Raw genomic sequence first — 25,836 nt, forward strand, 5'->3', positions numbered from 1 at the left:
GTCCAGGGCAACCTGAAAGGGTTTATCAGGGCCACTAACTGTTTTCAGGAGACTTAACCGAATGCCCTACCTTTCAGGCTTCTTCCTGGATCTCAGCTGTGGTTACCCAATTACCTAATGTGTCCAAAAACTATTCAGGTGGAACCCTGAGAGGCAGTCTGGCAGCACAGTTATTGAAAAGCCTTTTCCTTAGGAAATCAAGGTAAAAAATGTTTGGGGTTTGGGGTTTCTTTTTAGTTTTTCTTTAAAACTAAGAGCTATGACAAACACAGGGAACAAACAGGCAGGTCAACTCTTTGAATTTTGCATTCATTACTACCATTTTAGGAAAGCGAGCTGCAAAGGAGCAATAAACCTCCCACAAGACAAAGGCGGCTGTTTGTAAATACAGAAAAAGATCTAAGAAGTGGGGAGGAGAAGTTGAACACTGAGGCAAATGATTCAGGTAGCAAGAATGTGAGAGAGAAGTGTTGATTATTCCTTCTCTCTTCAGTAGACTGACACACTACTTTTACATGATTAACATTTCATTCTGGTATCCAGACAACAATGCATCAAGGGAATAGAAGTTCATTCTTAGCGGGAAACAGTGAACATGAGTTCATCTTCTTTTTTTCTATTGTTAAAAAAAAAAAAAAAAAAAAAGCTAAGTTAAGTAAGTTAAGTACTGTGGAGCCATGGCTTTAATACTCTCCACAGCTCTTCACAAAAGCCTCAGTGGAATCTGGGTCCTGTCATAGCATGACAAGAAGATAATCTGTGTGGGACCTTCCTTTCTGATTAGGAGGTGCTTTCTCGTAATCAGATGGCAAGAGAGTCTCTTGGTAACCCCTCCTCCTCCAGAAAGTGGAAACAAATCTTTAGAGAAAGGCTTAGTCAGAATCTGCATGGAATCCATTTTAAACCATTTTCCTTGGGCCCTGTAACAGTACCAAATGCCCCTGTGTATATGTAGCTCCTTAACTCCATCCAAAGCAGAGTTTTAATCCAGGCAAGATTTCAACCTGCAATGTAGGCCTTTGTAGCATTAACATCTGAATGTTCCTGGAAGCTGCAGTTCATCAAGCGTTATATACTTTGTCATCTCTAGGGAGAAAGGAAATAAATGGGTGACTCTAAGCCTTGACAGCTGTAAATCTGTTACCAGGATGAAGGCAGATGTACTGTTTCTATTCTGTGGAGTTATTCCCGATTTGCACAGAAGTTGGTAGGATCTGGGTCAGGTTTGTGACTTCTATCCAATCAGAATTCCTTTACTTGGTGAAATAAACTTAAGTTTATTTACTTAATAATGACTTTTTTAAAAGAAATCTCTTAACAAACCGCAAGGAAACCTAACACTCCTCCCTGTTACTATTATCCCCTTCTTCAGCATGAAAAAGGAAAGAAAAGAAAGAGTAGGTAAACCAAGAGCCCTGCATCCCATCCCAGGGATCCATCACCTGTTCCATTCTTCTCAGAAAGAAAGAATGTAGATTTTTCATTTAAAATAGTACCTCTAAAATCTTTAATTCCTCTTACTGCTAGAGCACTATCTCCTCAGGGGTGATTTAAAGCATGTAAAAGTTTGCAACTATTTTCAATCTTAGCATTCTGCAACCTGTAGGTTGTACATTCACCACCTTCCTACAGGTGCAATGGAAGCTCAAAGAATAAAATCAGATTATTTGCTGTTAATTCTATGAGGATACCTATTTATGAAGCCTAGGTTATGTAATGGATCAGAAATATTTAAATTGGGAAAAAAACCCAATTTTTTTAATTACAATTTTTCTCTAATATATATCTGCGAGACTATAGGATTCACCTGAAATTTCCAAAACAATTGTGATACTTATAATGTTTATGATGGAAATATAACAATAATAAAATATAATATAATAGTATACTGGTTCTAAAGGTGGCCATTTGAAGTAAAAATTTTAAATAAGTTTATCATACAAAAACACACAGCAAAGAAACCATGCAAGGAAAGACAGAACGTTGCATAGTTTACCATCCTAGCCTTGGAAAGGTTAAGTCTTGCTTCCAAAGCTAAATGTCTAACTTGATAAAAAAAGCAGTCAGTTTTGGTTTGTTCGGTTTTGATTTGAAACTGCCTGAGTATCAACCTATATCACTGTTAGGGCAAACAAACAAAAAAACCCTAACAAAACCCAAAACCCACAAGCCAACACAAAAGGCCCCATAAAACATGCATGAAGGATCCAATTAAAAAAATATTAAAAAATAAAAGCGTCTGTAACATTAGACAGTGAGTAATCTCACAAAGATTTCATAGGATCTGTGCCAAAGGGGTAATGTCTACTATTACCTGTGCAAACTCTCTCTATAACATTGGAAGCAGTGCTGTATTAGATGCTCCAGTTTCAATTTTTCTCAGTTTTACCCCTTTCACACTGGAAGGGTTGTCTCAATCCAAAAGCAAGCTGCTTTTGCTTGGTCACTCTGTAATTGTTAAGAGTCGTCTCAGTTTTCACAAATGTACACACACTGCGTCCTGAGCATTGGCCACCAGCCTTGGTGCCACACATCCACAAGCCTTCTCCTACGCCATGGTAAAGCCTGCTCAGCCCATGACCCCACCGAGCAATTTTTTCCACCTGTTTGAGTTCTTGTTTTAAGAGGATCAGTATGTTTCGATCATGAAGAATCAAATGGGCTACCTGTTTCACAAGAATTTTTCCTGTTTGTTCCTCAATAGGAATAGCCTGAAACCACACAGTATTTCTTGACAAAGTGGTTTGCTAATGGTCACCACAACGTTTTCCAACCTGTTGCACTGAAGTGGCTTACCTTTCTCTCAAGGTAACAACAGAGTTTGGCAACACTGTCCAAAGAAAACTGTGTTTTCCACTCTTAAAAACCCAAAATGACATCACTCTGTCAAATGTCTGCCCTATTCTCTCCAGAGAACAACCGCCAGCAACTCAGGAGTGACCCAAGCCCCACATGAGAAAAAGGGGGGGGGGAAGTCATGCTTCTTGTGTGGGGTATCAAGTAGGTACTAGACTACTTGAAAGGCACCACAAAGGTCTGCTGGGTCTAAATAAATATTTAAGTATGTAGTGAGAGGCTTATAAAAAGCATGCGACACTAGATATGTAACTACGTGAATATTAATATGCTTTACATATGCTGAACCATTTATCTGGACAATATTAATTACTGTATTTACATGAATGCAGTAAGCACTGAGGACAACTCCTACTACTATACATGAGGCAAGGAAAGACTGAGAAAGGAGAGGAAGACATTGGAGAAGCAATTTCTCTGCACCTTGTGGAAAAAAATCTTTCCATGAGTTTAAAAGATGAAGATTTTCAATACAGGCCCAAAATAAAATGAATACACATTTTAATTTTGGTCAGCAGGAGCTTTAAAATGGCTATTTTACAAAGAGAAATAACACCTTTGTAATTTTAATGTATGTTTATGTAAGATGAAACTGGCAGTTCCGTGTTAATAAACCTTGCTTAGGGGGAAAAAATAATAATAATAAAAAAATCAGTTGCTGAACTATGGTGAGTAATTAGCCCCTTAGCATCCCCTTTCTCCAGGAATGCTTCCTCCTGAGCTGGCTCTTTTAAATAGCTCCAGTCCCGGCTGCCTTTGTTGAGCTTGGAAATTGTGCACATATGAGAGAAATTAAGCCCTCATTTAACAGGGACACATGCCTGTCAAGTCCAGAGGAACAAAGGCTGGTCCCTGGGGGCTACTCAGCTCCCTGAGGCTGCCACTCATTCTGTTAGCAATGCTTACCCTTTACAGATTGTGTATAAAACCCAATAAATCATTTCATCTGCTCTGGTTAATATACACATGAGCCTGGGACTTTCTTCAAAGTATTATTTTCTTTCACTTGCAACTCTATTCATTTATTAAGAGGTGACCTATGTTTGCTAGAGTGTAGCCAGGTTTTTACCTTGATACAATAACGTTCATGTCTGTGAAGTAAACCTGAAACATTTACTGTTCAGAAATAAAGACATTTGATACTACATCTGTTTCACACAGGAAATGTTTTATTACTCTTTAATGGTCAATAATCATCAACGTCTATTGTATAAATTACTAGTATATTCTGTTCTTCCTAAAGTTACATCTGAAACGTATGTGTATCTCAACTGATAGTAAAACAGGCTAAATAAAATGACAGATGTGTAGCCTTGCCAAGGAAGAGAGTCTTTTCTCAATTAAAACAAACCAAACAGGAAAGTAATATAACAAGGAAATAATTTTACTTGTGTTCTTTACAAAGTGTTACCACAAAGATGCATCTAAACTATCCTGAATAAAGCAAAAGCAAAAGGATGCTGATGACTAAAATAAACAAATAATGAATTGCACAAAGTGAGAACTGAAGTAGCCACATGCAAGACAAAAATATTCATACACAACGTAACAGTTATCTCCAAGCGCTCTGTGGTGGATGGGCACAATTATCCCCAAATATAAATGCACACACAGAGCAGAGGAATATTTTACAGTGAATAAAAAAAGGCAACATGAAATGCTGTCATTTCCACGTGAGCTCTTTTTGTTTTTAAAAAGAGGGCCTAATTCTGTACTTCTAGTATTAGACTGACATAAGCGGAGAGAACATGAACAACACCAGCTAAGGAAATGGCACCCTGCACTGCATTCAATGAAGCAAAACTCTCGCTAAGTTGAGCAGGAACTTTTCCTTACACTTGAGTGTAGTATTAAGCCAATGAAGACAAGTTAGTGGTGTAGAATAAAACCAAATTAAAGCGCAGAGTTGTATCTTCTTTCCCCAAAATGGTGAAAGCAATATTTCAATTCCTGCTATTAACAGGGATCCTTTTTTTGTTCTGTCCACTCCGCAATTTTAAACTAATACATTGAAAGCATGCCATTTCTCAAGCAACAATATTACGCTTTGTATTTAAAACCACAAAATAAAGAGGGCTGACTGTTCTGACAGCTTTAATTCTGATGATACTGGGAGCCCCAAGTAAAAAGAAACTGGTACAGCATGGAGTTTTCCCTGCTCAGCAGGCAGAGAAAAAGCAGTTCTGGATTTGATAAGTAAAACCAGATACAGCTGATGGTTATATGCTCAAGTCTTGCAATTAATGGGAAACATCAACCGCCCAACGAACTTGCGTATCAGTGGGGTCTTTGAGAAGGCCTTTTCTCCCATCTTTTTAAAAACTCACCGACTGTACAAGAGTCCTGACTTAATGTGTAAAGAACTGTGTATGCTCCACTGTCATCAGAGGGGAAAAGAGGTATCGAGGCCCCAGGCCCCATTTATACATTAAAAAAAAAACCTTGCACATTGTTACCATTGACATTTTTCACTGCAAATTTGTGTCAACGTAGCAATGAAAAGAACGTAACAGGATGACAAACTCAGCATGAGGTATTTTACAAATACGAAGTTGTGGCCCCTTGTCCTGAAAGATGTGACACTCAAGAAACTATTGTAATAGCAGTTTGTTCTAGTCAAAAATAGCAACCACAGTTAAACAGTATCCAACTTAGACTATAATCAAAGGCAACAATTCAGTGTCTATTAAAACTTGGATACTAACAAATAACTACCTTATAGCGACAAATTCTTGTAAAGAAAACATTATACTATTACACCATGCCCTGTCAAACATAAAAGTGGCAGAAATGCAGTAAATATCCTATTTCTTAGAAATAAAAAACTGTACAATGCAATGCACATATCTACGCTGTTCAGCTTAATAGGAATCTATAGCTCCTCCTCCACCATATGTAAATAAAATTAATTTCTGAATAATTAACTGAACATAAATCAATAGAGACTGGGTCTGCTATGCAGTCGTAACAGTAAGGAATGATTCCGTAAGTATAAGTAAATGGAAACTAAGGCCTTAACAGTAAAAATGCATTTGTCATAAAAGTAGTTGTTGTTCTGGAAAGAGTCTGACTAAACCCGATTTGTGTAAGTAAGGATTGGATCCAAATTCAAATTGCTGGTCCGAAAGTCACAAAACAAAGGCAAGGCTATTATTTCAGCAGAATTTGGTTCATTGGTCGATACCCGTATGGGATTTACCTGGTCAACGAAAGGCCCGTTCCCAGAGCAGGCCATACGCAAGCGTTACCCAGGCTGGCTTGTCCCCCCCAAGCAAAAACCACCAGAAACTCTGAGCCACTTTATCCACCTACTCCTTACAGATCAAAATGCAAAATGTTGCCGTGAAAACAAGGGAGAATATGCAAAGGTGTTATATGCTATGTATGCCACTGACATAATACTTTAATAGGATATGCTGTAATTTCCTGCAATTAATATCTTAGCAGAGCTATAAAGGCTTTTTTCCAAAATTATACCATTGCGTTTACAACACTAAAATTAATGTTGTGTCAACCTTTCCATTATAAGCCCCCTTTTTCAGAGGTTTATAACTTGGCTGTAAAAATACATTCTGGCCTAAAATGTGGCATGCAAGATCTCCATTTAGAAGCAGCCATTTTGATTAAATAAAAAATTCAAGTAAGTTTCTTGAATGCCCTACAAAACATGTGAGGGACCGCCAAGTAATCTAGGCATTCTTCAAACAAGAAATTATTTTCTCTCCCCCACAAGCCACTGTTCAAAGCATGTTTCACTGCCATGGAAGTTGCTCCACACCTGTAAGGAAAATACATGGATTTAGGAAAGTACAGATTCTTTCAGTGAGCGTAGTGCCTCCACGTGCCTCCTTCTGCATGATAGTGGCTACGCTTCTGGTCAGCAGCTCGGCCACTATCTGTGGGCCACTGAGGGGGAGACTCAGGCAAGCTGAAATGGTTTTCGTTTGGGGCAGGGGAGTGGGTTGAGAGGAACAAACAACTATATCTCTGTATGACTGACATGGATTCACTCTGGCTAAAAGCTCCGTCAGCGTAAATTAAGGCAAGTGATATAAACTGACAGAAAGTCATGATAGAAAAGTTGATCAAGACATTAGAGAACCACCCTGTGAATTCTGAAACCACAGATTTCAGGTCTGTCGAATTTCACATAATAAATGGAACGAGTCACTTAGAAAATTTAACTTAGGTGTTTAAATTAGGAACCTCGTTGTCTAATCAACAGAAGGTAATTCACAGCACCTGGACTGCTTTATATATGGAGCCAAAAGTCCTAATTCAGTCACCCAAATTAGATATCTAAAATTAGATGCCCCCAAATATCTATACGCTTTTTATTCTGCCTCAAGAGTGTTGTGAGGATAATACACTTCAGCTTATGAGACACTCAGATACGCAGTTACAGAGGAGATGAGTATCCTGAAAATATATCACCAATAAAATTCAATGAGATGGAAAAGACAAAGCTAGAAATGTGATAGTAGAGTTATTCATACAAATCACTCATCATCAGAGCAAAAAACATGTGCCATTCCTCCTCCTCTGAGAAAAGTTTGCTTCTATATTTATATTCCATAAATTGCTTTGTCAAAGAAGGAATCTCGGTCCATGCTTCAGCTATTAGGTATACGCTGCACTACCAACTCTATTTCGTTACCTGTAGCGAGTACCCACACTACACATTGATCTACCTGATCTAGCTTTTAAACAAATGCTATGTTCCTCCAGCTGGTTAATCTTTCATTTTACAGAATAAAAATGACTAATACATTACTTCAAAATAAAATTCCCTAATTCAAAACTTCCCTTCCATAATGTGGGGCGGTGATGTGTCTCAAGATCGATTTCACACTTCACCATCAACTGTGAATGTCTTTGCTTTTATTATTTGGTGTTACAACTTTAATGTTTTCTTAACATACTGTCATTTTGGGTGGGTGAATAAGATGAATTCAGCATTTCATAATGCACCATTGTATACTGTCTACATCATTTATTTTCTTTTTATTGAATGATTACAAACTTCAATTTAAAACTAATAACATTTTGTGGGAGTTACTGCATGTGAATTAAGTGTGGTGATGTCAGTGCATCCCTCCGGAATTTAAAAGATATTTCACTGTGTTATATCATGTGCCGCACAGTATATCAATTTTTATTTCCCATCCCTCAAGTATGGAATGCATACTGTGTAACTTCTTAGTTTCTCAATATAGACATAATTTACCCAAGCTGTGCAAATGCCCAGCTCGCTGAAGATGATATATAAAAGATTTATATAAAAGACTAGTTCTTTCAAACAAGCAAAAGTCTTGCATGCAACACAAGCCACTATATTATCTAATTATCTGGGGAGAGGGGGTTCTAATGTAACAGACAAAAAAGGAAATAGGGTGTAAATTGCTGCCATAAACCAACTTTTCTTTACTTTAACAATGACTAAAATTAGATAGGTAAATTCCAGGCAAGGCCATTCACCTTTCCTTGAGAGCTATGCTTTGACATTTTTGTGAGTGTCTGGATTAGCTGGTTGCATAAGACCATGAATATTAGAAATATTCTTTCACTTTACTTTCACATACATGCCATCAAATGTATACCAAATGTTTAACAGCACCTGGTTTGCTCATTTACCGGTTTGCATATAGTACTACTTTCTTTATGTGAATTCATAATTCCTAAATGCATTCAGAGAGCAATGCACTTACTTCTTCCTTGCTGTCATGACATTAAATGTATTTAAAATAAGTTTTTATGCTCAGATTGATTCAGTAATACACTTTCATTCCAGAGCATTCCCACAATTACAACTAAAAACCGTTTTGATTCTTTAGTCCAGGATTTAGTCCATCTGGCAAATCTAAGATTTTACTGTGAGATTTCAAAAAGCACTTTACAATTTGTTTGCTAAATGCTTTTGGCCTTTTTATGTGGGGCTGTACTTCATCATTTTCCTCCAAATACCTGCTTTTGCAGACAGAAATTTTGACCTCTGATATCATCACATTCCAGTCTTGCCTATATATCTGAATATATCCATAAATCAAGTCATTTCAATACTAACATTTATTAACTATTTTCTTTATTCACTATCTTCTGATGAGTGTGTCAGTGTGGTGGTTTTTTTAAAAAAGAAAAAAAAGGAAAAAAGAAAAAAGTAATTCAAATCCTGATTGTTCTCTCTCTTGGCCATCACACGGTTGTCAATCACAAAAATCATCACTGAAAAAGTAACTAATTAGAAATGAAAGGCCAACATCTTACACAGTTTCTGTCAGTCCTGGGATGTTTCAGCGTAACACTGATGTAAGACCTGAAAAAGAGCTGGTGTGCCCAAAAGGTTGCCTGCTTTTTCCAACTACATCTGTCTGTCTAATAAAACAAATTACATCCCCTAAATCCCCTGCGTCATTTGTATCTTTGATATTCCAAGCACAATACTAATATTCTAAGTCCTTCTTCATAGGAGATGCCCAGTTCTGCAAAGCCTACTTATGTGAGGAACACTTAGGTAGACAAGGCATCAAATACTGGCTATGCAAGTGTTGCTCAAGCAAGTAAGACTACTCAGGATCAGCCCTGTTGGTAGGCTGCCAGTTGGCTCAAATTCTGCTCCCAGTTATCCAGTTTGGCTTGTGCACACACCACTTAGGAAAGAAACTGGTTTTCTGTACTGGAGCAAATAGTGCATTATTATTTAATTTTTTCCAGGGATCACAATACTGTGAAGATGACGTTCGGCAGGCTGACAGGAGGGGTGATGCAGACCCATACTGCCAGAGGAGCAGCACCAGCAAGGCTCAGAGGGGCACGATCTCTGCCAGCCCACTCAGGAGCTAGACCAGGGTGCCTGGATCAGCCAGCCCTGGGGCTGCCACAGCACGTCGCTCCACGCTTGGCTGGAACAGGCAGACCACCAGCCGAGAGTGACCCCTGGGCAGTGGTACAGGTGGATCGCAAATATTTGCTTGATCCTCTGCTGTTATTCAGGAGCTGGTTATAATCTGCCCCTAAATTGAGAGGGCTCAGATCTGAGGCCCGTCTGTAAGCAAAGGCTGCTGTACGAGTGTTTGGGCTCAATAGAATCAATGAGATTTTAGCCCCCTGCTTTGGCAGAGGCACAGCTGAGAACAAGCCCCTAAACCTCGGCCAGATTGCACTGCAGCACGCCCAGAGCAAACGACGCAGCCGTACTTGAACTGGGGACGCCCGTGCCTTCGTTTCCAATTTTAAAACACACGTGGGAGAGGAAAAGTGGGAGGGCAGCTACTATCATCTTCTGCACCAACACGAGCCTGAGAAACAATGACATTTACTTTGGTTTAACTAATTTCCACACATCAGATCGCGTTTGGCACCCGTGTGCCAAAGTCCTATTCTTCAAGTCTGTTGAAATACCACTTTCCGAAACATGTGTGCTAACATTTGGCCAACACCACCACAAGATCATTTTATTAACTTGTAGTTCATTTCATAGACTGCTGCTCATGTTGCTAACATATGCTATTCTACCATTTACTGCTCTATAATTAGAGAAGTCATATGAAAGAGATACACAAGGCTTAATTTTTGCATTAAATACAATTTGTTTAGACTCGGGTAGGCGAAATAAAGCTATTTAAAAGAAAAAAAACATATAGTGAATTACAAAACTGCAAGACAGCTTATTTAACTCTTAGAAGGTCACAGTAAAAATTTGTAGAAACCCAGCCCCCCACCTCCAGACTCCATACAGTTTTAAGGACTGTTTTAAGAGTCAAATCCAGAACTATTTTCTGCTTTGTCAGGATAAATCTTGTTTCCAGGGGCCTCGGGCAGAGCAGCTAGAGGGATCCTTGCAAACAGGGGACCAAGGTGCAAAGGCAGAAGCTTAAGAGTAACACAGGAGGGGAGAACCTCTATCACAGTGTGTCTTTTTGCTTCGGCCACCATCACGCTGTTGCACCAAAGCAGTTTTAGTATGGAAGAGGCTCAATAAAGGATAGGGAACATCGTCAGAATATTTGTTAAAGCACAGGCTGCTCAGAGAAGGTAAGGATCCCACATCGCTTCTCTTTCTACACAGCTGACACAGAAAATTCCAAGCTAGCCAGCCATGAAGATGGCTTTTGTTGGAAAAAAGCTGGCCTGTAATACCTTTCACTTGGGTAATTATCAAATAAGGACTCTAGAGCTCATTAATAAGCCACTATGAAATAATAAATAAAATATGAAACATTTGACTTTGATGTTTAGCATATTTGTCTTTCCTCCATTGGATAAGTTTCCATTTTCACTAGACAAGTTCTGAGCTGGACAGATGCTGTGACACCACCACCCCCCCCCAGCAGAGCCCTGGGAATTCGAATCAATGGTTCAACGACAAGTTACAGGCACCTGACAGCGCTGCTCTCTGCCATGTGCACACAACGGCATGGCAGAAGGGACTTAGACATAGATTACTGTTTTGGGGGTTTTTTTAACTGTTTAAAGAAAAAGAAAAAAAGATACCAATGACAGCTGGGAAGCAATTCATAAGCGATCTGGAATTTAAGGGAAATGTATCCTCTCTACTGTAAATTAATAAACTGCAGCTATAGTTTATTAAGGCATCACAATAATTTACATTTTCTACTGCCATAATCTTGACTGCTTATAAATTACAGTAGTTTTACCTATTCTTTAATCCAGAAACATCATTATTAAAATGTTTGATGCAGGCTACAGTGCATCTATCATTACTTGTAAAAGTTAATTAGATTAGATAAAAGAAATAATTAGATTTGCATTTTTATCCTGGTTTTAAACTTCCAAAGAAGATCACAACAGTGTGCCTGTGGGCAATTAAAAACAGCATACAGCAGTGAAATATAAAGGCAAAAAAGGTCTGTTTTTCCTGGCTAATTCATGATTGAAGATACAATTACAAAATATTTTAAGGGTTTGCTGAAGCTGGGGGCTATTCCTAGACTTCTAAGCTTTGTTTATAACTCTCGCTCTCTTTCAAGGGAGTATCTGATCTGCGTACCCTGCCAATAGAAGTATCAAATTGCTTTCAATGGCTTTATTTGGTCCTGTTCAGAGCTTGCTGGAAGGGGATCAGTTTCACGATCAATAAAAAAAAAAAAATTAAAAAAAAAAAAAGAAGAAAAGAAAAAAAAGGTGGGGGAGAATATTCCCTAGTGCCAGAACAGTAACATATAAATCGCTTTTTGCTTGTCAATGATAAATACAGTTTACAAAGCGGGACAACCTCAGAGAGTATAACTGAAGTGACAATAACTAGATTCCAGCTTGTGCCTTTTCAGCGAGCTCGCTGTGAGGAGCTTAACCTGTCTCCAAAAGGCAATAAATGAAAGGTTCGGCTCTTAAAATTGGAGGTCAGTTACATACTTAATGATGAAGCATATCTTTAAATCTATTTCTACTATTATTATCCTAGCAAAAAATTAATTAACCAGGTCAGGGAGGCTATGAAGGCTAATGTGGAATGTAATTATTCCTGATCTTTAGACATGTACTTCACATAAAGAGATAGTCCTTATTCAGCTCACCAGGTATCTGAACTGTCAGTAGTTAATCATAGATAAGAAGAGTCATTGGTTCAGCCTCTTAAGTTTTAAGTATGATTCAAATGATTCCTATTCAAGGACAGTTTAAATAGTTGTAATTTTTATGTTACTATCCTTTTGTTTGTTTACTATCACAGTAATCATGTTCACTCTTTTTGACTGAAACAGAAAAGGCAAGAACATTAATACGAAAATACAACACCATGAATGTATAGTTTAAAACTAGAAATAAAATTACTCTTAGGAATAATTTCTAATGGCTGAATTAAAACAGAAAGCTGAGGAGAGCAGAGGAAGCCAGTTTTTCTATGCAGTGGAAATCATACTGATTCAAACAGAAAACAAAATGCTCTGCAATAGCACGGAGCATTGTACAGAGGCATAAGGTGATGGGAAATGGATGAAAGCAGTTTGGATCAGCTGGCACTGTAACACCCATTGCAAGTTTTTGCAGAAAAGCTGAACCACCAGTGTCCCTTTTGAAGATTTCAGGCACTACTTCGGACTCGCCCTAACAAAGCCTGCCCACCAGTGGAGGGAAATCCTCCAACTTTCATCCCTCAAATCCACACACACCCCCTGGAGGGGAATCCTGGAGCAACGTGCTCCAAGCATCAGTGGGATCCAAATCCTTCTTCAGCTGGACACATGGGGTCAAAAGCAGTCCCCAAGCCTCACTCTGAAAGGACTGAGTTCTGGCAGGGAGGCACCGAATTCCAGGGGTTTCAGGGCCTCAACTGCTTCCCAAGGTTGGAACCATTCTAGGGATGCAAGCCTTCCTTTCTTCCAGGGTAGTCTTACCTTCATGATGTACCACCGCATTGCTCCTTTAAACAGGTTTTCCCTTATCCCTAGAGGTTTTTGCTTTCACAGCATAGGCTAAAAGATGTCCATGAAATACTCTCATTTTGCCCTTTCTACTTCAAGAAGTCTTTTTATTAAACAAAAAAAGAAAGTTAATTTAAAAAATCTGCATCAACCTGGAGACCGATCTGTGAGCTCTTACTTGCCCTACAGTATTTTTTCAACTTTATTTCCACTAAAAGCAACGATTTCTCTGCACAGTTTTGCAGAATGAAGGACTTCATTTGGCACACTAGATTTCCTCCCATTTCTGTGGACTCCGCTGTAGAAGAGTTTATGAACATTATGAACATTTGAGCTGAACAGTAATAATACACTGCCTTTATCTGAACTTTTTCATTTAAGATTCTCAAAACATTAACTTGAATTGAGGAACAGGAAACAATTTGCCAAATTTCAGATAATCAGAGACAGAACTAAGAACAACTCCAGATTCCCACTCGCTTTAGCCAACAGATAAAACTGCTTTCCCCAACGCAAACACCCTGAAAGTAACATTAGCTTCACTTAGAAAACATGAGACGATTATGCAGAACATTTAATGACCTCAGAACTCTTGAAATACCTATGTTGTTTTCATATGGTAAGCCTAGCTAATATCCTCTTTGCTCACAGATTGTTGACAATGTTTTAGATGCATAACAAGCCTGGAGGACGGTGCTCCAGTAAATGGTCTTAAAAATAAAACAGAACAAAACAAAACCCAACTAATTTAAAGAAGGTGTTAAAATTATGAAACAAACAAATAATATACAACACAAAGTAAATAATAAATACCAAATAATGATATTTTTTCAGTAAATTAACCTAGTAGGTGTCCAGGGAAAGATGTGTTTGATTTAATATGGATTATCTACACTTTTAGCCCCATCTAAAGACATTTCTAATTGTTTAAATAGTTAAATAAACTGGATGCACTTATTCACAGAAATTACTGTTTAAGAATTAACGCTGTACCTCAGAAGATGACAGTGGTACACTGTGTACCTCCTGATGAAAACATTGCCTCAGCAATGCCCCACTCCTCCTTCCTGAAGAACATACAGTGCTCAGTTCAAGTAGCTGTGCCATGAATAGGCCCATGCCGAGATGGAACTGGCACCTGTGCTACTCACATTTTGTAATCTCTTCAAAAGGGGAGTGTCAGGGAAAATTACTATTGTTTTTCCATGCATACAAAGTATAGATAAGGATCCATGCCATTTTATGGAAGTAATGGCTGTTTCCTGAAATGGTTTGCTCAAGAGCATCTTTAAACAAATGCACCTCCTGAATAAAATCGAGTAAGTTATTGGGAACACAGTTCCGAATTCTACCAAGCCCCAAAACTAAATTGAGAATGCAAACATTTATTAGAAAATTGTTCTTTCTCCTCAAGCCACGGCGCACGCAATTCACATCTCACTGCAGATCCATATGCTATAGGCATCAGCACGCGTATCCTTTCTAGTTAATGGAGAGAAACAGCCATTTTAGGCAACAATTAATCTGACATATTTTAAACATCTACTTTAGGAAAAGATGAATTGCATCCTAAAACTATTAACTCTGCTTCTCTGTTCACTGTAAAAATAATCTGGATAATGAATTGAGACAGAGCCTACACTGGAGTTACCTACTTTTGATATGATGAACCCCACCCAGAGTCACGGGTGTGACCAGTATCGGTATTGAGGTTTCCCGGGAAGACGCTGGGAAGGGACCTGGGAGAACCGGCACAGCACTGCATCTCTCGTCTGCCTCCTGGTTTCCCTCCATCCCACCTATAGCCCTTAGGGAGCTACACCTCTCAACAACATGCACCACTTGTAATCATCTCAATACCAACAGACTCCATCACCAACCACAGAGGCAACTAAGCAACCAACATCTCTCTCCAGCAACTCCTGGCTAGCAAACCCGCCACAGAATTAAGGAGGAACAAATAAACAAAGAACAACCCCTTGGCTCACAAGCAAATGGACTACGTAAGCTGGTGTTTAGCCTAGGAAACAAACTCCTAACAAACTTTTTTTTAGTAATCTCCTCTTGAGATCAATGAATGTTTGAAATGGCATCTGCCCAACATGCCCAGTGCTTCATGCTGGAGCCTATGGGCTCCAGTATTCCTTGGCAACACTCCAGTATTCCTTGGGCAATAGTTGATGCCCACTACCAATCTGGCTAACCAGCTGGGAGAGGAAACAGTCCTCACTGCCTCCAACACCCTGATTAGATTCATGTAAATATAAAGACACATAAAGAGGCCAAACTGCTGAGGAACTATGGAATAAGGGTAGCTTATATTGGCAAGAATTTTGAACAAATGTAGGGAAGGATCATCAAGAAATAATTTAGCTCACATGAACAGAATAAGCACTAAAACACTTCTTTGCATATATGTCTAGGAAAAGATGGAAAGAAATCTTGTGGAGGGTTCAGCACTATGTCAGAGAACGTTGTGAGTGAACAAGAAAATTAACGTGCAACCTATTCTAAGACCTCATTTTGTCGGAGTCGGTGGAAGAGTAAACCTACTGGAAAGTATTGAGTGAACTGAAACACAAAGTACCTCCAAAATTTTTACTGCAGAGGGGATACTTCCAGTAAAATATACCCACATTCTCCAAACAGGAACAAAAATGACCTGGTCATGAGTACTCTTTCTGGCCTAATTTTTAAATGAATTTAAAAATTTAAACATTTGTCATGCAAATAACTGCTCAGTTTAGCAGACTCAGCTATGGTTGAGTCTTAACTATTATGCCAAATAAAGACTTTTTTATACGATGCTTTGGTTTTTGAAGCCAGACTTGTTAATAACACTTAGAGAAGATGGTGATTTTTTCCTTTTTCTATTCTTATCTCTCTTTCATCCTTTACATACACCTAATATGAACAGTCTTCCGATAGGCAATGAAAATAATGGTGTTTTAAAATTCAATTGTGTCTCTCATCCCAGGTATCAACACATTTATATATGTTAATCAAATTCCTTAAAGTGTAACTGAAACTGCATTACAATATTTGCAAAAGCATTGACAAGTATTTATTTGGGATGAGGGAAGGAAAAACTTCATTTTTGGCATCTTGTAACATGGCAATCAGCAGATTAAAGGATAAACCCAATAGTCCAAGCTTCTAAGAAATGACTGGCAGCACAATCATCTGCCAGACCAAACCGAAATATTTAAATTAAAGAACAGGCCCAGCGAAATGCGTTCAGACAAAGTAGGGAGCAGATGAGGAAACAGAGTCACACCAACAATGCCACTATCAACATGTCACTCCCTACCCCCCACACAGTTGCACACAATTAAACCGGGTTCTGCGTACAAGTACAGATAATCGGAAACCTCCAGAACGCTTCCAGCTCCACAAAGGCACAGTTACCCCAGAGGTACACAGGACACATATACCTGTGGGTCTTTCTACATGGGCAGGCTGGTCCCAGGGACGTAGCATTGTCTCAGTGTCTATTACCCTATTCTATAGCTGTTTGCTTTAGTTAATGAAATGGAAAACATTCTTCTAACCTTCTTATAAAGCCCATTTTGCATTTGTAGAATAAGGAATTCTATAAACAATGGTTAAGACTCTGCTTTTACTTCAGACAACTCAAACTGATTGCAGATTTCAGAATTAAATGACAAGATTTAAGAAACAGTCCATAACTTTCAGAAGAAAGCTCTACTTATTAAAGAAAAGCAAAAGCCCTTTCCACCAAAAAGGTGCCTGACAATAATTTTCTAAGACGCAAAGACCCTCCAAAAAGAGCACCTTTACTGAGGCTTGTTAGTAAAGCATGTGGCTGCTTTATTTTAGATCCTTCTCTCTCCATAAATGGAATTTAAGTATAATCAGAAGAGAGCAATAAAACACACTGACCTGAATTTGCTGCTGCAGTAGATTGATTTTGTGCTGCTGTTGCAGAAGTTGCTGCTGTTGTCTTGCAATCTATTAGAAATAAAATTTCCATTAAATTAAAACAGTAATATTGAAACTGCAATATTTTTGAGTGAAAAACATCTTATTAGTTATTCTTTATTTTACTTTTATTAAGCATCATCTATATTTTAGAAAAAAATGAAGGATATTTTAGAGGTATCTGTATATGTGACATAAACATTTTAAATTTAAATGCAACATAAAAATCTAGTTAGCCAGTAAGAAATATGTATTTTAAGCACTTAGGCCTCAACTCTGCATAGCATAGAAACATGGGTTTAGCTGTGCACGTGAATAATCTCATCACTATTCAACAAAGCATTTAAGCCTGTGGTGATCTTTGACTATTATGCATTACTGTTAGCTACAATGGGAATGAAACACATGCTTAAAATTAAGTGCTTTGCTGAATGGGGATGGGATTACTCAGGTGCTTAAGGTTAAACACACATTTTCCTGCTTTGCTGAACTGGAGCCTTAGCTAGTATTTATAGATGTTTCACTATTCAGCACAAGCTCCTAGGGCAAGCTTCTCTAACTTCATTCACAATGAGCAGCACATTACTTCTCTTGTAAATCTTGGAGTCTTCCTTGGAACTACTCAGGGAAGTAGGATCTCATTCTGTGTGAAAGCAGTACCTGACACTCAGTAACAGCCTCCACACAGCCCTGCTCATTTGGTAGATTCAGTAAAGGATCTGGAGGGTAAAGGTTCACTTTGTCCCTTCTCTAATATAGATGGAGGGAAGCAAGTGTTCAGGGCAGGGAACACCGAGACACAAATGAGAGACGATCTGCCGCAGCCACCCTGCTCCCCAGTTCCCACAAACATCCAAAACCAGCATGCAAGAGTAGCAGGGAAATAGGCTCATGCCCTGAGAGCTCCCTGCGATGGGTAACACAGGCTGCAGCTATTGGGGACAAGCCGCAGGGAGCTGGGGGAGCAACTGGACTTCTGCTTTAGAAGGGTAGCTGTGCTGCAGGCTGAAACAAGGACAAGATTTGTGTTTCCTGAAAATCCTGGCCTCAGCGCTTCTGCTACCTTCATTTCTTAAGTATAATTTCCCCTCCTATAAATATTTATCTAGAGCAGAGGAACCACATAAAACAGCAAGAAGCTGGTGACAAAAGATAGTTTGGTAACTCAAATCCACTGTTCCGGTTCTGGCAACAACCCTCCTGGTCTCCCTTCCCCATCTTCCGAGCATGCTTACTCTCTTATAAACAGAGAAAGCTAAGTAAAGTGTTTTTGATGATAAAAAAAAAATTACAGAAATGTAGCAAGGTTGATTTGGAAATAAACAATCACATAGTTTCAGTGCAAACTGTTCAGATTAACTCCTAAGGAATCTGCAGTTACATATTAACAGCTTGTAATTGTGTATACCAAAGATCAAGCTGCCATGTCCTTAGTCTCACTTTATCACCTGGAAATAGCTGTAAATTTTTTTCACCGCTACAGTTAGAATTCACTTCTGTATGGGAAACCAACACAAAATTCATACTCTTTTAAGTCTTCCATACAGCCTCAAAGAGACAAATTGAGGTCTATGTGATTCTAGGGCTGTATCAAGGCAAAGCGCCACACAGAAACAGCATCAGGCAACTATCATAGCCCACTACACTGATGCTTGTAACAGGGATCTGTCAAACTCCCTTTATGAGCCTGGTTTGAGTATCTCTGGACAAATGTCCCAGTAAAGCCCATAAAAATATGGTGAATGAAGACTGAGGAAGCAGGCACTAGTCTGCTAGTGAAAAAGAGAGTTCAAACAGAGCCAGTAGCCTGTGTGCCTAGGTAAGCTATGAGCAGCCCCTAGGACCTCAGGTCATCTGCTGTCAGATCAGTGGTCAGCAGTAGTGTCTATTCTTAGTTATCCAATGATAACTGTGCTATAAAGAATATTTAAAAACCTGTATGAGTGCTTGGGTTACTATTTTTAATGAGTAACACATCAATTCCATCTTAGAACTGCAGTGCTTGTCACTAAAGGTGAGCTCTGTTGGGTTTATGTCCACATTGTCCCTGCTGCTAAAATCTCAGTGAAGGTAACAGACTATCACGATACTCAGCTTCAGAAAGGAATTACTTGTAATTTCACATTGAAATCAGACACTGCATCGAGCTGCACCATGGGTCATTCTTTTCTGAGTGCTCTATCTTTTTTCACAGATACACAGGATCCTATGTCCAGAATGGCTTGGAGCTGCTGGTGACCTGGCTGCTGCTTAACATGGTGAGCTATAGCCAAGGCAGGGATGAGACCTTGGTCTATATGTGCAAAGGCACTGCTCTGCCAGAGTTCAGACTGCTTGTGCACAGCTTTTTGTACTTGCATGGACAATACGGTACCGTTTGAATAGGCATTTCCTGATGAAAACCAGTAATATACTGTGAAGCATCTAAGGGCAATGGTTCCTCTTAGAAGGAGCAGTACTGTGATAGAAAATGTACCCAATACCCCGCAATGCAATTACCATCACATAGTCCTGATGTATAGGCTTGACACGGTAAAGTAGGGTACACAAGCACCATGTGGCTCAAATTCTGAATTTTATTTGCCTATCGGTTGAGCTACATGCTCGCTTCATTGAGCATGACAACCTAGTTTTAAGTGTCATTTAATTTTCATTTTGAAATATAATTACAAAGTGTTCACTGTAAGATATCACTCGTCTGCAAATGTGTCAAGATTAATTTGTGCTAGCTTATTCACAAGTGTCAATAGTTAATTACTGTGTCATCTCTGGATGGCTAAATGACATTCTAACTTCTGATTTTTTACAGTGTTCCTTTATGTTATTTTCCATTAGGGGATGAGTCCATATTCCTACATGTGGGCAAATACTCAAGAACATAAAATACCAGACGTCACAACTCATTAAAATCAACAGAGCATATATTGCTGTATATATCCTATAAAATACGTTTAACTGAAAAGATAATTCTAGTAATAATGTCACATTCCTAAAAACCACACATTAATTTGGATCTGTCTGATCTAATGCCTAGGGGACTAGTATATGGGAGCACCGTTGTTACACTTTCGTGCAATAAGGAAGGGTCAGCTCTCTGAACAACTGCATCTTTAAAAAAAACCAAGGGCAAAACCATGAACAAACAAATCAAACCTTACTTATAGAAGATATTTGAAGGTTTGAGGATGCTTAAGGGTTTTTGTTCAATTATTTTCTTGACAAAAAGAGAACGAGTTAAATAATGGTTGTAGTCTGGCTTATTTGTAACTCCCAAAATTGCACCTCAGTGCAAGAAACAGGAACTCTGAAATATATCAAATGCCATTTATTCTAGGAAAGAGATTATTTGAATGTTTGCACACACTTTTTTGTCTCAGGGTCCTACAATATTTCCTCTTTCTGGAAAAAGATGTAATTTCTGAAGATTTTTAAGCTCTTTTAACAAAAAAGATGAAACACCAAGCAGAACAGTGTTTATGATAAGCATTCTGCATGAAACATTTTCACAGGTTTCTTTCTTGGAGCCTCACCTGTTCTTGCTGTTGGCGAGCAAGGTCCATTTGCTGCCGTTGTTTTTCAATTTGTGAGGCTGCCAGCTTTTTCTGTTCATCATGGGCAGCCAGGAGCTGCTCCCGTAAGCTGATCAGCTGGGTGATCATAGTAGAGAGCTGTCGCTCTTTTTCTGCCAGGCTTTCTGGTGTACCTAAATGTGCAGGAAAGATGTACTGTAAATATGAGATAGACAATAGTTACCAAGCAATATTCACACAAAAAATGGCTGAATCACCAACATGCTTATTTCAAGCGGTAGCTTGAGTATATGTTTTACTAACAAATCCCAAAAGAATCTAGCACATAGCTTTACTGTGCTCTAAGCAGTGGAGGATGTAACGAAAATTGGAGCAGAAAAGATATAGAGTATTTCTTGTTTTCTGACAGGAGTAATTAACGATGCATGGGGTACAAATCCCTATATCTTTTCCATCTAAATCTGCCCAGTGTGATAAATACATTCACAGTTCATCAGACATAATTTTCCTTCACTTTAAATATTTTGTTGTTTTTTCCCCCTAGTATGTAAAAATTCTAAAAAAAAATATAAAAAATTAAAAGATGCTGTCCAGTGGAAGAAGCAGTTTAATAGTTTATTGATCATTTCTCTAAAACACCCATATATCTGGTAGTTCATTTGGGTAAATGTAAGCTTTGGTTATGGAATGCATATTAAAAATGAGCTCTACTTGTCCCTAAGAGAAACGGCTAACCTGAGAAAATGGCTTAAAAATTTTCATTTAACTTCCAAAGTTTACTCTACAGAGAGCACTTAATTAATATGAAACTACGGTACATTTATTCTTCGCACTAATGATGCTTAATGGTCTGTTTAGGGGTAAATTGCATGGGTCTCCTAAGTAAAGAGTACAGGGTCCTTTTGCAAATCAATCCAAGAATATCCCGTCTTACGTACAAACATATTACTCTGTCACAAGCAACAATGTCAGCTCCTGTATTTGAGCCATACACTGCATCTCCTTGTGTAAGCGTCTCAGACCCACAGCTCTAGACCAGGTAATACAATTACAGTAAGGTAGCAGTTCAGGAATATTGGAAGAGGTTTACAGTTGGAAGTGGGAAAAATGAAACAATTTTATGTTGTACAGGAGAACTGGGAGTCAGAGAAGAAGCAAACTAAATCAAGAACTAGTCAGGTCTGTAATCTGCCCCAGTGATGTGAGAAGTGGCACAAAAGAGAGGTTATTTGCATACTTCAATTCCTCCATTCACAACAGAGGACTGTGATAAAAAATCCACAGGTCTTGTGAAGAGGAAGACAATGTGTGAGGAACAGGACCTGGGAGGGAATGGAGAAACTGTCACCAAAATTGTGATTCTACCTTCTTCTCAGGAGTAAGATGGATACCTTCTAGGGAAGAGAAGAAAGAGGTTGACAGGTTTCATTGGGAGAGGGAAGACAAAACGGACTCGCGCCAAGCAGGTGACAAACCCAAGATGCTCGGCTGCTTACATCATGCTATGATGAGAGAAATTCTTAAAGAGAATTTCATTTGCAAAAGCAGCATACAAGAAACCCTCTGTCTGTGATTGCTTTCTGTGGAAAAAGAAACCGCATGGCTTAAGTCGTTCACTCTAAACAAAGCAAACTCCCAGAACCAAAGGGTACCTGTTTTTCTGTACATTTTGAATTGCATATAACAACATAAACCACTGAAAATACTCAATTTCTTAGACACTATTAACTAACTTAGTCTTAAAAGAGCCTCCAACAAACTGATGCTCCAGTATCCTGTAATGCCATACCTTAATTCAGTCTGCATGTGACGCAGGCCTCTGCATAAGGAAAAATGAGTGACTTCTGTTGCAGCAGAAGTTTTAGGAATGGTTAGCAATTCCCTCGGTCACAAGAAGTATGATGGATGCATGAAGTCAGAGCTGAAGGATACTCTCCATTTCAAACCAACTTATTACAAAACCTTAGCATGATATGTGTGACCTAAGCAATAAAAGAGTTCTGTGCAAAAAGCTGTTTCAAAGCAATAACAAAAAAAATATTTTTGAAAGTAAGCTTAGGCAGGTATGTGGCCAGGAAACTGTCTGCACTGACATACTGCCTGCCAGCAACCATTACCTTGTACTGAGCTCCACACTCCTGACATCAGTTCAATTACCTGCAACTTCAGTATAGACTTAGCTTAAACCTCTCAAACTGTACCACTCAGGCTTGAAGATTTTGCACCGTGGATCAAAGATTATTTAGGTGCATTTGAATATGTTATTGTACACTGAATTTCACTTTCACGGATAAAAGACTGATAGAAGTTTTTCTACCAAAGAAAAACTCCCTTGCCCATCGTTACTAGAAGAGCTCAACCACTCCACCTATTTTAGAAAGCCAATGGGAAGGAACTTGCTGCCTCAGATGATACCTTCTTGCCATCCACTGCCACCTGGGAAACCACAGCTTGAGACTTTCACATCTGTCAAGCAGATTTTGCATTGTAACGCAGGCCCCCGATCTTACAGTCATAAAATATTTTACACACCCAAAGCAGATATTAATCTCCTGCTGCATTTACATATTATTGTGTATACTTTGTACTTGCTTCATAATATGAGTACAAAGCTACCACAAAGAGTGCCTGCTAAGGCTACAGAATTTGATTGTTTTCTTATGATTAGTTAGAACCATTTGATCTAGTGGCAGCAAATTTATAAGGTAATTTCTTTTCCTTTTTTCCCTGAATTTTATACAATGGCAGGCAGAAGTACCCGTTCTTACTCAGGAATTCATAGTCATTGTTTTTCTTTCCTTTTCCCCCACCCCAAGAAACACATCTGTATTGAATGACCCCATTTAAAGTAGTCTACTCTTTAATTTGTACTGTGCTATGTAATCCAACAACAGAACAGAACTGATGACCACAAAATGTACACTGTGCTCCTGGAAAATAACGAGACCTCCACGAAGCTGCAAGACACCTAACCGAACGCTGCTGAAGACAAGAAAAAGCATAAGATGCAGAATGTTGTTGTACGAACACTGTGTGGGGGAGGTATAATTTAATTTTCGAGTGGAAAATCCCAACCATTATTTTACAGTTTAAATACCAATAAAAAACAACTTGCTCAGAATGCAGACCAGATTGAGCTGATCTGGCTGGGCCAAGAGAGGTCATCAGTAGCTGTGTGCCATCATCATCTGTTTTGCATCCACTTACTGCAGCAAGCAACGAGATTCCTAAACTCATTACCAGTAAATAAACTTCTGCTGCTGACTAAAAATATCTATAAATAAAATAAAAATATAGCCATCTGTAAAATGTATTTGCCATAAAAACAGATAAAACAAAAAGCTCAGTAAAAAATATACAGTAAATGTGCCAGCTACCATAAAATATTATCCATCACAGCACACTCTCTGTTCTAGTCCTATTCTCTTACTCCAAAGACAGCAGTGCATTTTTTTTTTTTTCCATGGGGTCTTCCTTATCCCCCAAACACATCTGTCTTGAGTTTCTCTCAGATTTGTCAGGTGGATCAGTGCTCCCCAGGGCCTGCTCCATCCAAAGTATTTTAATTTGACTAAACACCTGATTTATTTTATCTCTCCGATGAGAAAGGCAGTTTGTCTTAATAGAGCCTGTCAGCCTATAGTCCCATTCACAGCAATTTACAGGCAGCCAGGGATGCTGGAAAAGAAGAGTGCTGTGATTCTGTATTTTATCCTCCTCCAGAAAGCACCTAAAAGCAGCTATTCACTGCTACTGCATGTGGCATTTTAGAACTGAATTAGCTTTTTATTCAAGTAACTACACTTGTTGTGAATAGCTTATCTGTAAAATTGCTACATTCACTACTGATTTTATTAACCTTTGGCTCTATCACAAAATGGTCTTCAGTTAGGAAAGACCTTTAAAATTGACACATTTTTCTTAGGGGCCTTTATTTCAGTGACTTCAGATATACTGAATTTGATCCATTGACTCTCTTTACCAGCAGTATTTAAAATTTTGAATGTTGGTGGGAAGTCGGTAGTGTTTAAGGACTTCTTTTTAAAATGAAAATGTAACAGTTAGTCTCATCAAAAGTTCAGGGAAATGTTATTATTTTTGATAGCCCTTTGCTTGTGTATTCTTGTCTTTGTGATTATAATCACAAGCTGAAAAATAATTTGGTTGTAGCAATATTTTATTTTTTCCTTGTGTGCTTATGGTTTTACCCTTCATTTTTGTATGGATTCGAGCACAAATTGAGCTAAAATGGTCAGACTGAACAGAACTAAGGCATCAAAGAGAACTTTTGAGAAATTCTGGTCATAGGTCAATCTAACCAGGAGCGAGAAAATAAAAAGTAGCTATAAATCTGCTGAAAAAAAGAGAGAAGAGTTCAACTTCTGGTCTAAAATTACATTTAGAAAGAATTCTGTTTGTGGCAAAACCCTACCTTTTAAAACTGATCGCAATACTACATGATTTTGGGTACACAATGTAATAGAATCATCATCATATATCTCACCATATTTAAGCAAAATCATAAACATCACCTTGCATTTTATCTACCCAATTTTCTTTAAGCATTGAAAAAAAAAAAAAAAAAGAAAGATTAAAACTCTAATAATTTGGAAGTATAGATACATACTATAACTATAGTTCCCATCATCAAGCTCTGATTTACCACCTTAGAACAATTCTATTACCTCTTACTACATATTCAGTCTATATACAGAGGTAGCTGCATGTCAACAAACACAGGAGGCTTTTCAATGTTAAATTTAGAAATGTCCTTGTGGCAAGTTGTCATGAGATAGAGGCAGAGTAATAACTGCTGGTAAGGGAAAAAAATAAGCAGCAATAACAGAAAATAGACTTCTAGACTTACATAGTGTAATTTAAACTAATCTCTTTGACACTCAGCCGAAGAAAACAACATAAAACCACATACTCTATCGAGTAAATAAAAGACAAAATACTGGAGTTATAAATAAGCCAAAAATTTATAGGTGTGATGCAAAGCTTGCCAAAGCAGGATTCTCAGCCATGACAAAAAGTTACTGTGGGTTCTTGACTGTGCTTGCCTTAGTTTCCCAACACATACACAAAGTAAAACACTACCAGTCAGAGGGGTTTATGCCTGGTTAGTT

General features: G+C 38.4%; 1 protein-coding gene across 12 annotated transcripts in view; it reads right to left on the bottom strand.

Annotated features, from left to right (window-relative positions):
* The window catches only part of SOX6 (SRY-box transcription factor 6), a 375,871-nt gene that overhangs the window by 129,731 nt on the left and 220,304 nt on the right, over positions 1 to 25,836 (bottom strand). For all 12 annotated transcript variants that reach the window (XM_056354363.1, XM_056354364.1, XM_056354366.1 and 9 more), the window contains 2 exons: positions 20,708 to 20,880; positions 17,139 to 17,207 (listed from right to left, as the gene is read on the bottom strand). In XM_056354363.1, the coding sequence (XP_056210338.1) occupies positions 17,139 to 17,207; positions 20,708 to 20,880 (242 nt within the window). The remainder of the gene's footprint in view (positions 1 to 17,138; positions 17,208 to 20,707; positions 20,881 to 25,836) is intronic.

The sequence above is a fragment of the Falco biarmicus genome, chromosome 10 (genome assembly GCF_023638135.1).
Source record: "Falco biarmicus isolate bFalBia1 chromosome 10, bFalBia1.pri, whole genome shotgun sequence".
NCBI lineage: Eukaryota > Metazoa > Chordata > Aves > Falconiformes > Falconidae > Falco > Falco biarmicus.